This window comes from Perissodus microlepis, chromosome 5, assembly GCF_051167445.1.
Source record: "Perissodus microlepis isolate ML-2025 ecotype Zambia chromosome 5, ASM5116744v1, whole genome shotgun sequence".
NCBI classification, from domain to species: Eukaryota; Metazoa; Chordata; class Actinopteri; order Cichliformes; family Cichlidae; genus Perissodus; species Perissodus microlepis.
The window spans coordinates 34,968,677-34,984,243 of record NC_140465.1 but is presented as its reverse complement, the minus strand read 5'-3'; the positions used below and the strand labels follow the sequence as shown (position 1 = coordinate 34,984,243).

General features: G+C 38.9%; 1 protein-coding gene across 1 annotated transcript; it reads left to right on the top strand.

The window, feature by feature from the left end:
* The first annotated feature begins 4,938 nt into the window (after positions 1–4,938).
* LOC146387767 (odorant receptor 131-2-like) lies at positions 4,939–6,016 on the top strand. The gene is made up of 2 exons (XM_084929737.1): positions 4,939–5,094; positions 5,219–6,016. The coding sequence occupies exons 1-2, from the start codon at positions 4,939–4,941 to the stop codon at positions 6,014–6,016; spliced, it is 954 nt and encodes a 317-aa protein (XP_084785863.1).
* The last annotated feature ends 9,551 nt before the right edge of the window (positions 6,017–15,567 follow it).

Genomic DNA, 15,567 nt, shown 5'->3' with positions numbered 1-15,567 from the left:
GAACAAGAAAACAAGGAGGTGAAAAAAAGAAAGAAAAGCAGCTCCAGCTCCTAGGCAGGAACCGGCTCCAACCAGGGCTGGGCTGGGACAAAAAATCGGCCTGGGCATTTTGACTAGAGACCGGCCCACCAGGTATTATAGGAAAAGCCATAAAGCCTTCGAATGAAAACAAACGCTGTTGTAACAGGGATGTACACTGTCTTGTTGGTATATATGTATGATTTCTATACATTTTGCATCAGATATTATAGATACAGATACTTATGTCTAGATAAAAATGTCTAGCTTTATTTATTACAGCTAGACATTTTAAATGAGAATAAGAAAGAAAAGTATTTCTTTGTGCCCCCTTTCCCTGTTAATGCCCTACCTGCTAGACCCGCCCTGCACAGTTACCAGCTGTCAGCTCCTTAGAAAAGGATCCAGGTGTTATTTGTCTCACAAACTTCCCTTCAACTCATTCATGTCACCTAAAAGGTAAACCTGTTTCTCCATCACCTGCAAGCGTAACATTTTACGCTAGGTGAGAAATCATCAACATATTACGTTTTCGGCCACCCAACACGTTCCTAAATCACGACATCGGAAAAATTAGGAAATATGAGAACCGTTTGGACTCAATCTACACATGTTTGCTCTTTTTCTTAAAATCACTTGGGAAAACACTATTTAACGTCATTAAAGTGATGGTTAATGTTAGGAATAAGGTTAGGGTTACGGATAAGGTTAGGTTTAGGGCTGGAACGTCTATTACCGCGGGACCGTCATTACACTGGATTTCATCCATAACCAGGTGTTGTGACAAAAAGTGATTGTCTGCCAAAAACTGATTTCCAATGTTTCTGTGTATTTTTTATGTGTAATATCTTTATGTATGTTCGTAAATAGACTTCGGTGAACAGAGTTTACAAAGGGGTTATAAAGAGAATTAAAAAATTATCCATTTTTCAAGTATCTTTACAACTCTGTGTTACTGTACTACATTATAACCAATCCGGTCCTTTATCCCCACTATTGTAATATTTGCTGCCATTTCTGCTGTCCTCTTGGCCAACTTACTCTTACAAAAGACATTTTTAATGTTAATGGGATTTTTTTTTTAACTGCATAAATAAAGGTTATATAAAAGTCACTGCCAAAAACTGATTCTACCTTGTAGCCCAACAAGTTACTTATAGCAGTTTAAATACGAGCAATCAGTTTTTGGCAGACAATCACTTTTTGGCACAACACCGGCGCATACCATAAGAACGCGAACGGTCACCTTTTGCGTTTCTCAGGAATGCTGCAGGACGTGACAAAATGTCGGGACATTACGCCTCGGGAGTGAGAACGGGCTGGTTCAGCTCTGAGTAAGGACATCTTCTGGTTTTATCTTCATGTTTCCCTCTCACCAGGATATCCAAACCGATATCATGACCAGCAGCTTTACAGCTGTGGCTCCAGCAAATATCAGCTGATAATAGAAATTAATATTAAATAAATTCTAACAACAGCTGATCAAGCTTAAACGTGCTGCTGTTGTTAAGCGTAACATCCGCTGGTTTCCTCTTTCTGGCAAAGTGGGCAATAAACAAACAAGAGAGAAAAGCCGATCAGCTGATCATTGATCAGTTTCATGACTAGAGTAGCAACAGGAGAGAGAGGGGAGCGAATGAGAGAAGAAGAGGCAGCTGACAGCATAACTCCAGCTTTGTGTCTTTTTTCCATTCTAGCTGAAATACGGGACAAATCGCGTTCCTTTGTGGCTCAATATGAAACGCCTAATATTTTCTCTGAATACGGAACAATTCCATTTTTTACGGGACGTTTGGCAACTCTACTAACTAACCTTATGAATAAAATAAAGTTCACTATCAGTAACATCATAGCACCCACCCAGCTGTATAGAAACTCCGTCATGCTAGCTAGTACGCAGTGCGAGTTATTGTAACTGACTGTAAAAAGTCAGCAAAACTAAAATAAACTAAACCTAAACTTGGTTTATATCTGACCCAGATAGACTGCAGGTCATAACTTCTTACATTTCGGGCAGTATGTTCAAAGCTTGTCCACTCTGCGCTGTGATATTTTACACCACTACATCTGACACTTCCTTACATCACTGAGCTTAGCGATGTAAGGCACTAATGTAGCTGCTAGGAAACTTGTTCTTGAGCTAATCTGAAGACTACACGAAGTTTGGAAGTCTGTAGCGATTGACTGCAGAAAGCTGGTGACCTCTGTACTACGGCCTACCACTTCATGACTTATTTGCTGTTGTTTCACATGACTTCCAGTTTTAACACTACTAATAGTCGATTATGAAGTATTTCATAGCGAGAAAATTTCATGACTGGATTAAATGACTGACTGGGTTAAATGCATTAAAGATTTTAATCACACTAATCATAATGGTGTGTTAACACATTCTTGAAGGGGCCCCTTAGTTCCAGTGAAAGGAACCTTTCATGCTCCCAGCTTTGTGGGAACAGTTTGAAGATTTAAAAGTTTGAAGGTGGAACAGTTTGAAGACTCTAAAGAGCTTGAAAACAAAAGCTGGACATCTTTAAGTTGCTTGAAGACGTTTCAACTCTCATCCGAGAAGCTTCTTCATAGACATAGATGGCTTGTAAGTCCTCTGTGAACAACCGTCTTTGAACAGAGGCGGTGGTTTACGACACAAACTGTCTGCCATCTATAATCCAGTTTTGAGATCCCTTCCCAGACGCTGTAATGCCCACTCACATCCTGGGCCTTTTGACCTCAGGAAATCACAAGATAGGGTGGGGCCAGGTTTCACAGTCCAGACACTTTTCTTTCTAAGTTCTTTAGACTACCATTACCTGGATGACTGAGAACCTTCACAGACAACAGTTTGAATACATCTTTTTGTTCCAACATGACTGCAGACCAGTGTACAAAGCAAGCTCCATGAGGACATATAAGAGGGAGTTTGGCCCTGACCTGACCAAGTCTTGACCTCAACCTAAAGAACACCTTTGGGATGAATTAGAGCAGTCACCGCTCCAATTCTTCTCATCCAACATCTGTGTCTGACCTCACAAATGCACTTCTGGAAGAAAGATCAAAAATTCCCATAAACACTCCTAAACTTGTGGAAAGCCTTCCCAGTAGTGTTGAGGATGTTTTGCTGCAAAGGGTGGGCTGACATCATGTTAAACTCTGTGGATTAGGAATGGGATGTCACTCAAGCTCATATGCACGTGACAAGTGCAGACAAGGGAATACATTTGGCAACATAGTGTAAGTCAAAGGAGGCATTTGGTACTTTGGTGTGTGGTTATGTCTGTTGGTGTTAAGGTTGGGCTAATTTGCTCTTGATTTTTTTCTTTGTTTCTTTTTCTTTTGCCCCATTTTGAGAATTTTCCATTGATGCTTTATAATACATTCTATTTAAGTATTTGTTCTATATAAATAATTCAGATCTTTTGTAATGTATTTTAAAGAGTTCAGTGACTGAGTGAGTGCTAATGAGGGCTATAAGGGCTCTGAAACTGACACCTTCCCACATCACACATTTCTGCCACCAGGATAAAAAGTATAAAGAGGAAACGTTTTTAACTGTCAATAAATGAAAATGTATTTTTGTCTTCTTGTTTTTTTGTTTTGGTTTTTTTTTCATGTTAGATATATTTTTTAAATGTAATAACACCCAGAGTGATATAACAGGGGTTGGTATTAGTTTACAGAACAGAAATGTTTTTAAAAAAAGATGCCAAAGTTTAACCAATGAGGAGAAACAGTATCAGTGACATCATTTCTAACCTTTAACAGGAGTCATGCATCAAACTCCTTAATATAAAGACAAATTATTTCCACATCAGTTTCCTAACTGGTCAAAGTGGAGACTGAAGTGGTCTGTCTAAGGTAGGGAAGTTTTTTGTCTTTGTCGCTGCTATCAGCTCATTACAGTGCAGTATTTAGGATTCTTTAATGCATAAAGCTCGAGCAAAGCAGCTTATTTGTGACTAGTATTTTTTAGCTCATAAATTAAGCATACAGTGGGTAAGGACTGAACATGTCACTAATTTTCTAAGTAAATATATTTTATTGACATGAATTTCCCACCAGATGTCGTCACAACCCACCCAATCCACACAAGCAATGGAATCAAACCATAGATGTCCATAAATTATGTGTAATAATTAAAAATGACACTGGGAAAAATAATTGAAAACGCTTACTGAAATGTATTTCATCCTTCATACAAAAGCCTTTGTTGGTGACGACGGCTTCAAGACGCCTCCTGTAATGGAGAAACTAGTCGCATGCATTGCTCACGTCTGATTTTGGCCCAGTTTTTTTCCACACAGTCTTCAAATCCTGAAGGTTGAGTGACCCCTTCTATGTACTCTGAGCTTGAGTTCTTTCCAGAGTTTCAGTTGGAGACTGGCTGGGCCACTCTACAACTTTTATTTTCTTTCTCTGAAACAGTTGAGCGTTTCCTAGCTGTGTATTTAGGATCATTGTTTTGCTTCAAGTAAAATGAATGTTGTGCTTTACATCACTGCATCCAACACTTTCCATTGCACTTGAAGGTGTAAGGTTTGGATGCAGTTGCTCAGTCATGGAAACCCACTGCATGCCTCTCTGTAATTTTACATGACTTTGTGGCTGAGTTGATGTTATTCCCAGTCACTTCCACTTTGTTATAACACCACTAACAGTTGATTGTGGAATATTTAGTACTGAGGAAATTTCATGGGTTTGTTGCACAGGTGGCACCAAGCGGGAATTTACTGAGCTCCTGAAAGCAATCCATTGATTTACAAATGTTGGTAGAAGCAGACTGCATGCCTAGATGCTTGATTTTATGCACCTGTGGCCATGGAACATCTGAATTCAATTATTTGGATGGATGAATGAATAATTTAGGCAATAAAGTGTGTGTGACTTACTTTTACTCTTTTGTAAGGATCCCGAAAAAGCATCTCTATGAATTCCTCATCTTATGCCCTCAATGCGTCGAGCAGTCTGAAATATCGCGATTCGCCAAGTGCAGCCATGGCCAAAAATGTCATCGTTCTGGCTCTCGGCTTTACCATCAACTATATTAACGGTACACTGATACACACCTTCAGAAAACACCAGGTCAGTATTTATTGTTATTGTTGTTTTTATTTAATTATCATTATTGGAAAAATATACCTAAATATTGCTAACCCTAACCTTATTAAAGTAATAAAAGTGCGATGAGGTGTTTCATGTCTTTCAGATATTTTATTTGAATCCTCGTTACATCCTGTTCATCCACCTGGTGGTGAATGACATGATCCAGCTCACTTCTTCAATTAGTCTATTTGTTTTCACTTATATCTTTTATCAAATTAATGTTGCATTCTGTTGCTTCCTTATCACTTTGGCTATCTTCACCACCTTCAATACTCCAATAAATTTAGCTCTCATGGCACTAGAGTGCTACATTGCTATTTGTTTACCACTGCAACACGCTGAGTACTGCACCACTAAAAGAACATACGTGGCTATAGGTTGGATCTGGGCCATGAGTGCAGTCTCAGCTATGTCAGACATCGTTATTATTCTGGCAACAGAGCCAGTGGAGTTATTTTATTCCACAATACAATGTGAGAGAGATAACTTATTCCGGCATCCAATGATTGTAAAAAAGAAAGAGGTTTCATATTTAATTTTCCTAATTGGTGTTTTGCTCACCTTCATCTACACATACTTCAGGATATTTTTTGCTGCTAACAAAGCTAAATCAGCCAAGCGAGAGTCGAAGAAGGCGAGAAACACAATCCTGCTCCACGGCTTTCAGCTTCTGTTGTCTATGCTAACCTATATAGCAACTGCATTAACGCAGGCTCTGGTGCGCTGGTTCCCTAAACAGTATCTAATAGTTGTTTTTATTTCCTATATCATAATCTACATTGTCCCCAGGTTTGTTAGCCCTATTGTGTATGGGTTACGAGACAAGACATTTAAACAGTATTTGAAAAAGTATCTGTTGTGTACCATGAAAATGGGTGACGAGACAGATTTTAGACTATAATATTCTTGATCTAGCAGAGGGCAGTAGAAAGGTGTATTGGTAAAAAACATTAATTAATCATCAGGTTAACTGGATTTCATCCTCTGGACATGCATTGGGTGCACATTGTGTTCCAGAAAAAAAACCAAATATTAGTTGATATGTTGGATTTTTAAATGCTCAGACATAGGTATCACCATCAGTCTTGAAAATCACACATTACCCTTGCTCTTGTTAGTAGAGTTGTATAGAATCTGAATTAAGTAAAAAACAATTTTAAAAAAGCAACAAAAAAAGGAAAAGAAAGAAAAAAAAACGTTACTGTTACTAGTGATAATGTACTGTTTTAACTCTTTGGCAAATATTTGTCCACTTTAAAAAAAAAAAAGAGCATCCTCCTTCAGTTCTAAGGTTTTATGTATCAAAACATGATATGTAAGTAACAGGCGATACTAAAACTAATGCTGATGTCAGCAGTGGTAATATGGAAATCCCCCAAAATCTCATCTGCATTGTTTTTGTTCTTCTTGTGTTGATGTCAGCATTATCTATATTGTAGTTTATAATGTAGTATAGTTTAGTGTCATTATGAATCATATAATGGTGTATAAAATTTTTTTTAAAAAAAGCTCAAAGAAAGAAAGTTCCTTTGTCTCACAATGCCTAATATACTGCTTTAAAGTTTGGAGATGATCCAGTGGAAACTAGTGTTTTCCTAATTGTGTGACTGTGTGATGTTTGATCTCTGACCTTGAAGCAGATACTAAAAGGTGTAATTATATCTTTACCCATTTGATTGGAGCATAACTGGCTTAAATCTTTGGTTTCTATGAGCTTTAAATACTTAAGATACATTCATGCAGTGTGTGATTTTGCGAAACTTTATGCAGTCATTGAGAAGTTGTAGGGCGTTGTATTGGAAAAATAAAATGTGTGATGAACACCTCTCTTCATTTCCTTTCATATGACGTAGCACTTGATTTCATACTCCCTCCCTTTTGAGGAAAGAGTAATCTGGCCTTTAGCAGGTCTTTAAAATAAGCAAATGCAATCTGACATGAAAACAGCGTGACATATTGTCGTTAGTTGTTTTTTTTTTAAATTATGCCAATATGCAGTAGCAGTGTGTAAAAAAAATAAATAAATACATGCTTACTGATGTATTATTGTAGGTTCTTTACATTACAGCATAAAATGCCTTGATGCAATTTTGGTTGTCTTTTGGAACTATATAAATAACATTTTCTTGAATTGACAAAATGCTGCTAAATATATTTATATAAAAACAGACAAAGCAACGACACCTCAAGCTGCTTTTTATTGCAAGATTGCAACCCTACAATAAAACAGAAAAATCACCAACAAATAGATGGCAGCCTGTGACACTGGGAAGGAAGAACTCCCTTTAAACAAAACCTCCAGCAGACTCAGGGAGGGGCAGCCATCTACTAAGACCAGTAGATGGCTGACATCTACTGGTGGCAGGAGGAGCAGGAGACAGGACCAAAAACACACGGGAAAAGAGTCAAAAATTAACAAAGAATGATTAAATACACAGTGGTATAAAAACAAACCATGAATTGCAGCTGGCTCCTAGCCTTTGCATCCTGACCCTCCCCCACATCACTCAAACAGGTGCTGCGCAGTGACCTGCCCCTCCTTTTTAATTACCCTATAGTGATTATGGTTCTCAGTACATCACTATAGAAATGGGGCCTGCAGGAGCAGGTGTGTTAGCCAGAGATTTGTGGTTGGGGCTATTGTCTGCCTCTCAATTTGATCTGCACTATATAGGCCTTTTCCACTTGTACCTGCTTATTTTAGCTCGGCTTGACTACGTTTTTAGTGCTTTCCATTAGGTGATAGTTCCTGGTACCAGGTAATTACTCCGTCAGGGTTCCAAGCAAAATGTGATGTCAACCGACTGTATGCCACCAATCGGCTAATGGTGGCACTCAATGAGTCATGACGGTGTCTCCGTCACAAAAATCCAAACCGCTATTTTTAAAACCATTGGTGCAGCCATTAAGGGAAATGTCTGCACAGAAAACATGCCATACACCGAGCAGCAGGTATACCATCACCTCGACATCCTCCTTTGTTGTGGCATTTGTATTGCGTACAAATTATGTCACAGACTTTCAGCCACATTGCTATAACAACCTGTTACGACCCAGCTCAAAAGCCACAACATAAAAAAGGAGACGAATACCAGAGTATGGGTGAGAAGAGGTTTTATCTTAAAATGGAAAACCAGGTTGGCTAAAATGGCTGATGCCACCAAGGCAAAGACAAGTGAGCTCCCTGGGAAGCTTGCCTCAGGTATGCTTTTATCCACACCTGACTAGGTGTGGCCAATTAGCACCAGCTGAACACGCTGAGCAGATTAGAGGCTGCAGAGGGACGTAACACCTCCCTTAAAACGGTTCCTCTAGGACCCCTAAACAAATTAAAAGTCCCTCTGAAGCCTTGATCCCTCAAAAATAAGTTGGCATCTTTAAGCATGGATGCCCCTACATGAGGATCTGAAGTTGCCACACTGAACACACAAAAAGTAACATGTGACCAACACAAAGGAGTACAACAGTCAAACCCAAAATGATTATTCAGCCTGTTACAACACAAAATGAAAGCAGCCACGAATAATCACACACACAAGTGATCTGTGGTCTCCACCACAACAAGTTACTCAATCCACAAAGTTCAGTAAAGCAAGCATGCTAGTGACCAACCACAAAATGGAGAGCTATGGCCACACAATGATCACATCAAGGGTGGCTCAGCACCCCACAGTGTTATTGCCATCACCTGGCCAACAACACTCACAAGTAATCCAACAAAATAGCCATATTCCCCACAACACTAAAGGTCACAGCACAAAACACTCACCTCACAAGGATCTCATTAGCATCCATCAACACTGACATATGCACACACATGGCGTACACACAATGCCAACTTAAAAACAGCCTACCTGCCTCAGCTACAGACCATAATCATGAATGGTCTCAAACCTCCTACCAAGTTTGGTGCCACTGATTCACTATGTGCAACTCCCAGCCTAAAACACTAAAAACAACAAAACCCTAACTTTACCTACCCTAGTCTTCAGTGGTGTACTGGGCTCGAGGCAACTTTAAACGCGAACTCGAGAGCAGGCAGCAGACCAGAGATATAATCTCCTACCAAACTCTGAAGCGTACCCCCACCCAGGATAACCACCAAACACAATAAACGAAAACAATAAAGCAAAACAACAAACAAGTGCTTCGATGGAAGCACAGCCACCCAGCTGAAACACACTTACTAAAGGGACGTTGCTCAATTACAGTGAACACCTTCACTCACCCACTTAAAAGCAATACAAAAAACTGATATTCAATCTCCACTAAAATGTCCAAATATCCCGGACGAGCCGCCACTTATGTTACGACCCAGCTCAAAAGACGCAACATAAAAAAGGAGACGAATACCAGAGTGTTAGTGAGAAGAGGTTTTATCTTAAAATGGAAAACCAGGTTGCTAAAATGGCTGATGCCACCAAGGCAAAGACAAGTGAGCTCCCTGGGAAGCTTGCCTCAGGTATGCTTTTATCCACACCTGACTAGGTGTGGCCAATTAGCACCAGCTGAACACACTGAGCAGATTAGAGGCTGCAGAGGGACGTAACATAACCCCACACGTATTAAGTGGTACACGATTGTAATAGATGAGTTGAGTCACTTTGAGTGAAGCCAAATACGTACTAGTGGAAGAGAGCTAAAGACACAGAGTTTGGAGGGGGGAGGTTTGGATGATCAGCAGTCACATGCTCATGTTATCTGTCTCTAAATTAAATAGCACTGTAGTTTACACACACACACTCATGCTTTAAAACTCATATACACAGACACAACACATGCGCCAACATATCATGTCAAACGCTGACAACAGCGTGTGTGTTTGTGTGTGTTAAGGAGGGGCCTCGACGGTTTGGTGGTTCAGGGGAGCATTAAAGGACTCCTTTCAAAAGGGCCTTAATACCCATTATTTGTATTTGTCTTCTACATCAGTAAGATAAAGAATATTTTCACCTCCCATTTTGTGAATCAAGCTGTCAGAACAAACCAACCTTTTGTTTACTACAAGTCACCCAAGTGTGGAAGAAAACCTGATGACATTTTTCACTGAACTGTGAGCTGTAAACCTTTTCTGTATTTATAAAACATACTATAACTTGAATAAACCTTAACAATACTCTTGAAAGGACTGGCAAACAGTTACTCAAAGTAGCTTTGCAGCTTTGTTCATGTATAGGTTGTTGTGTCAACTAACCAAGAGGGCAAAAGAGCAGTGTTCGGCAAGTTACTTTGAAAAAGTAATTACCGTATTTTCAGCACTATAAGGCGCACTTAAAATCCTTTAATTTTCTCAAAAATTGGCAGTGCGCCTTATCTATGAATCCTGGCTGTCTTTACTGACCTCGAACCGATTTTATGTGGTACATGGCGCTCAAAAATCTGTCAAAAAATGTTTTAGTAGGACTTTGCTAAGCTACGAAGCCGTACCGCTTGATGGATTGTCTGAGCGTTATGGCCAGAGGCGGAGCCAGACATTTGAAACACCCGGGGCTTAGCCCTAAAGGGTAGTATGCATGTGGGATTTTTTTTTTTTTTTTTTTTGGGGGGGGGGGGGTTAGAAATGACTGAAAGATTAATAGGCTCTGTTTTGAGTTTTGTTCAAAAAAGAATGACTTCATATAGGGAAAAATATATATCACATGTGCAGGACACCTTAAACTAGTTTTTTAATTAAGCAGCAAGGCAGAACAAAGTCGGGGCTGTATCAAGACACGAGGACTAAACCCCAATTCAACCAGACCAAGAACTGATCCGGAATTAAAACAGGACTACAACAGTTCAAAATCAGGACTACTGAGGACTTAACCAAGACAGAACCAGAATCAGAACTAGATGATAGTAGCACTAAAAATCATCATAGACCTGTACTACACTTGTTTTTTTAATTCTACCAAAGTCCACTATTTAGATTGAGAAAAGTTTATATAATTATTTAGCCTTGTTGTGCAAACAAGCCTGCATAACTTAATAAATGTAGAATTTGAAAAATAGCAAACCTAAAAAGAAACACTAGGTACGAGATGCATGAGTACCTATGATACGGTGATACTTTTGGTAAACAACCATTTGACTAACATTTGTGTCTCACCTGCTCTTGTTCCATCTCTGTTCTGTCCTCATTCTCCATCTTCCTCTCTGTTCCTCTCTCTCCCTCTTTGTGCTGACAATCATCAAATATACAGTTGAAACCAGATATTTACACACTCTTCAGATCAAAACACAAACACTTTTTTAATTGTAACATCAAATCAGACTAAATGTTTATTTTTTTAGATTGATAAATATAAAAAACATATTTGTTAACTTTAAGAGTAAAGAGAGAAACTATCTGTATTTCTTAATTGCAAATGGCACCAAATTGTATTCAAAATTGAGCCACACTTATGGAGCTCCACGATTCTTTTTCTGGTGTTTTGGTTGATATCTCTTGATTTTCCCATTTCAAAGAAACAGGCTCTGTGTTTTGCCTTATATGCATCCACAGCTGTGCCACCAATTTACTCACATGGACAATAAACTTAGTGTACATGTACTCCTAAATTTGATCAAAGTGATAAAAAATAGACAGCTCTGTCTCTCTTTATTCTGACATTTAACTAATTCAAAAGATATTTCAATATTTATCTAAAACAAAAGTTTACTCTAAATTGATGTTGTGCAGTAAAAATGTTTTATGTTTTCTCCCTAAAGTGTATGTAAATATCTGGTTACCAATGTGAATATCCTGCTGTGTACTGAAATCCCTCTTGTTTTGCATAGAAATATACTGAACAACATACAAAGCATAATATATAAAATAACATTTACCTGAGTTTTTTCTTTGAAAGAACCCTCTAATGTCCATTCTTATATTTCAGTACATAACTGAAACCTATTTAGTCGGGGAGGGTAAGAACTGAAAATATGAAATAAACACATGTAAGCTAAGACTCTCTAAAAAAATAGCATTTGTTCGGCTTTTCATTTCGCCATTTGTTGATTCACTTGAAGAGCAAGTAACGTGATATTGGTCAAGTGATCAGTTTGATATCAATCTTTCGTGATACACCGTCATATTTACATTATTTGTACGGTACGAATGATTTGCTTTGGTACCTGGTCAAACTTAAGCTCTCCTTAGTATGGCTTTCTCCGTTTCTCCAACAGCGCACTCACAGGCAGCAGCTGCCCCGCCCTCTCGCTCAGTCGCTTAGTGCCTGAGCTCGGATCATACCAATATCAGGGGGGAATTCACGCACAGTCGTAAATTCCCACAGTGTGCACTATGTGCTTCGAATATTGTGTGTACTTTTTGTTTTATACAGTTGTCAGCCAGGCATCTAACTATGAAAAAATTACACTCCAAAAGACCCCGGGCTTCTGACAAAACAACCCGGGCTTAAGCCCAGTAAGCCACCCCCACGCTCCGCCCCTGGTTATGGCTACCGTAGTCAGAAGCCTCGCGGCTCATACTAATCTGGGTCTAAAACTCAGTTCGTGTCAGGTCCTAAACGACCTGTAAATTCTTTCATCATTAATAAAATGATCAGTGTTGCTGCTTTACCAGGTTTAACAATTAAGTTTAACATCCAGGCATCCATGAAAACAGAATTTATTAAATTTAACGGAGTTAGACGTTAGCAGGAAGTTAGCAGAAAGTTAGCTCGCTAGTTTCGCTAGTTACCTAAACATGATATAGCATATACTGACTGAGAGATTTCTGGGCAAAAATAAAACGTACAGCTCTGCTATGACTTCCAACATGAATGAAGACAGAAAACTACACAGCAGTGACGTTTGTATAGTTCGGCTACGCGATCAAAACAACTCCTTATATGTCCCTAGTTCCTCTTTCTTTGTGTCTTACTTCCTGTGCAGCTCTGCACTAAACTTCCCCTTTCTAAAGTCTGTTGCCAGGGCGACCTGTCTCCCTCTGACCTAGTTTTGTCTCGTCTGGGGTTGGTTTCTAAAGGCCTCTCTTATTAAAATACATAAAACAATATAACCAGAAAATAAGCATTAAGAATATATATTTAAATCCTAACAGTCTCCCTTTTCATCTTTTTTTAAAAGACGACATAATTCCTGATCTATCCCGTTAAGTTTACTTGCATGTGAGAATAATAGCTAAAGTATAACAAAACAAATCATGCCGAAAAATAAAACCTTTCCATTGCCCAAGCATTTAGGTCATCTGTCCCCTCAACGGGTTGTATGTTTTCAATGTTCCCTTATTATTCTAGCGTAATTACTTGTATCCACAACAAATAAATCAAACAAATAAATCAAGCCCTCATACAGCACCTCGCGTTTACACTGAGCTGTGAGCTGTCGTTCCTTCTGTTCCTACCACCCCTTTTGACCCCAGAATCACAATTTAACCCCACTTCTGACTTCCCTCAATGCTCACGGTAAAATCCAATCAGATATAATTAACTTTCTCCTATAAAAAGGTCCTATATTACTCTTGTCTCTCTTTGGAAACAGCCTCTATAGAGTTAACCCGTTTCCTCTTTCAAAAATTTACTGCTCGTTTCCTCACCCCCTTTAATGGGTAGCGCTTTTCCGGCCTTAACACAATTTTTTGGGCAATTTACATAACATAAAAATCCTACCAACTATTACTAAAGTCCCTCTCATTACTCTTCATTAATTTATGCTCATATTTAACCTCTGTCTAACAAGCTTTTAATCTCCTAAACAACAAATTTTCTGGAACTGTGCGATTCTCTGTGCTCTGTGCTTCTTTTGGGTCCCCCTTTCTTTGGTTGGTTCCTGGATTCTCGCCAACCCCTTCGTAGTTTTGCTGTGGTTCTGGAATCTGCTCCTTCTTCTGTAAAGGACTCTCTCTCTCTGCTACGCCTCCATAACCTACTATGTTCATCAATTGTTCTCTTAATTATTCAAAGTTGGTTCAACCTATCATGTTCTGGGCTCTATCCTTTATATGTATTTAATCTTCAATTTTATTTATTTGTGTAAGCGACACTTTTGACAACCTTTAACACACTTAAAGAAACATTTTCACCCTCTCCGCTCCAAGAGTTTCCTGTCATTGCTCTCTTCCCCTTTATCTCTGGAACATCTTGAGCACGGCTTGTACAAAACTGTTACTTTTACTGGCACAAATACAGTTACAAGCTCAACCACATTTTGCCCTATATGGTTGTCCCACTCTCAACATGTTTCCTATCAACTTATTCAGGGCATGCTTATCTTTAACACCTTCTGCATCACCAGTTGCTCCTCTCCCCATGTATCATCTGGACAGTCCCGCCAAATGAAGCTTCTGACCCTCGAACGACTGAATGCTTAACTCTTTATGAGCATACTTTGCAATATATATAAAAACTATTATAACTGCTTATTCTAATAAAAAGATCAAAGAGAAAACAAACACTTTCAGTCCTAACAGTTCCCAGAGAGGTGGAGTCCCCAAGCTGACATATAGACACGAACGAACAGGCGCAACAGAGAGGAGACCTCCTGCAAAGATGTGCTTGGACTTCTGAGTTGTGAACACGCAAATCAGTCCATCAAAAAGTCTGTGCGAATATATATCGCCCAACGTTCATTATTGGACTGACAATTGTCGGTTGGAAAATTTTTACATATCGTCCAACCCTAGTGTTAACCACAGGGTGCTTAGGTTATGTAAAAATGTAGTTGGTTGTTGTTTTGGTTTAAGTGAAAATGTTTTATGTGTGTGTGTTCATGTGTTGTACATGAGTGTAGACTTGTATATAGTTAAACATGTATGGATCATTTAATGTCGAATTCTGAATATTGATCTGTAAGTAATGAAATTTGAAATAAGGGGGTAGGAACAGGAAAAATGTAATCCTTCTCCTTTTCGAACACATACATTGTATAGACATAGATATATACATGAAACTTAATTTTTTATAAATTTTGTTTTTTCTTTTTTCCCTTGTTATTTCAATTATATTTGCATGTTCTAAAGAAAATCTATCTATGTTTTCTCATACTGATGTAAAAGACAAAAAATAATGGGTATTTAGGCCCTTAATGAGCAGGCCTTTTGAACGGAGTCCTTTAATGCACGCACATGGCCTAGGGCCCTGATACACATATAATACAGAGAGATGTTTCAGGTTAGCTGGAGAGCTGGGGTTAGTGGATGTTGTAGCCTAAATGCTGACAATATCCTCTGACTTTTCAAACTTTAAACATAGACACTAGACCATGTGTTGGTGTCATGTCAACCTAAGGAGATGGACCATAAGACAAAGCATGATATTGACACATTTGCAGTGATTCTTGTCTCTTCTTCGTGAGCTAGCAAAAGTGCCTAATACACACGTGCATGCACTAACGGGTACGAGCACTCTTACTACTCACAAACACTCAGGCACTGTCTCCCTCTCTCACACACACAGACACACCTGACGCCATTTGCATATAACCACTATTATAAATTATCAATCACTGGCAAATGCTACAAGACAGAAG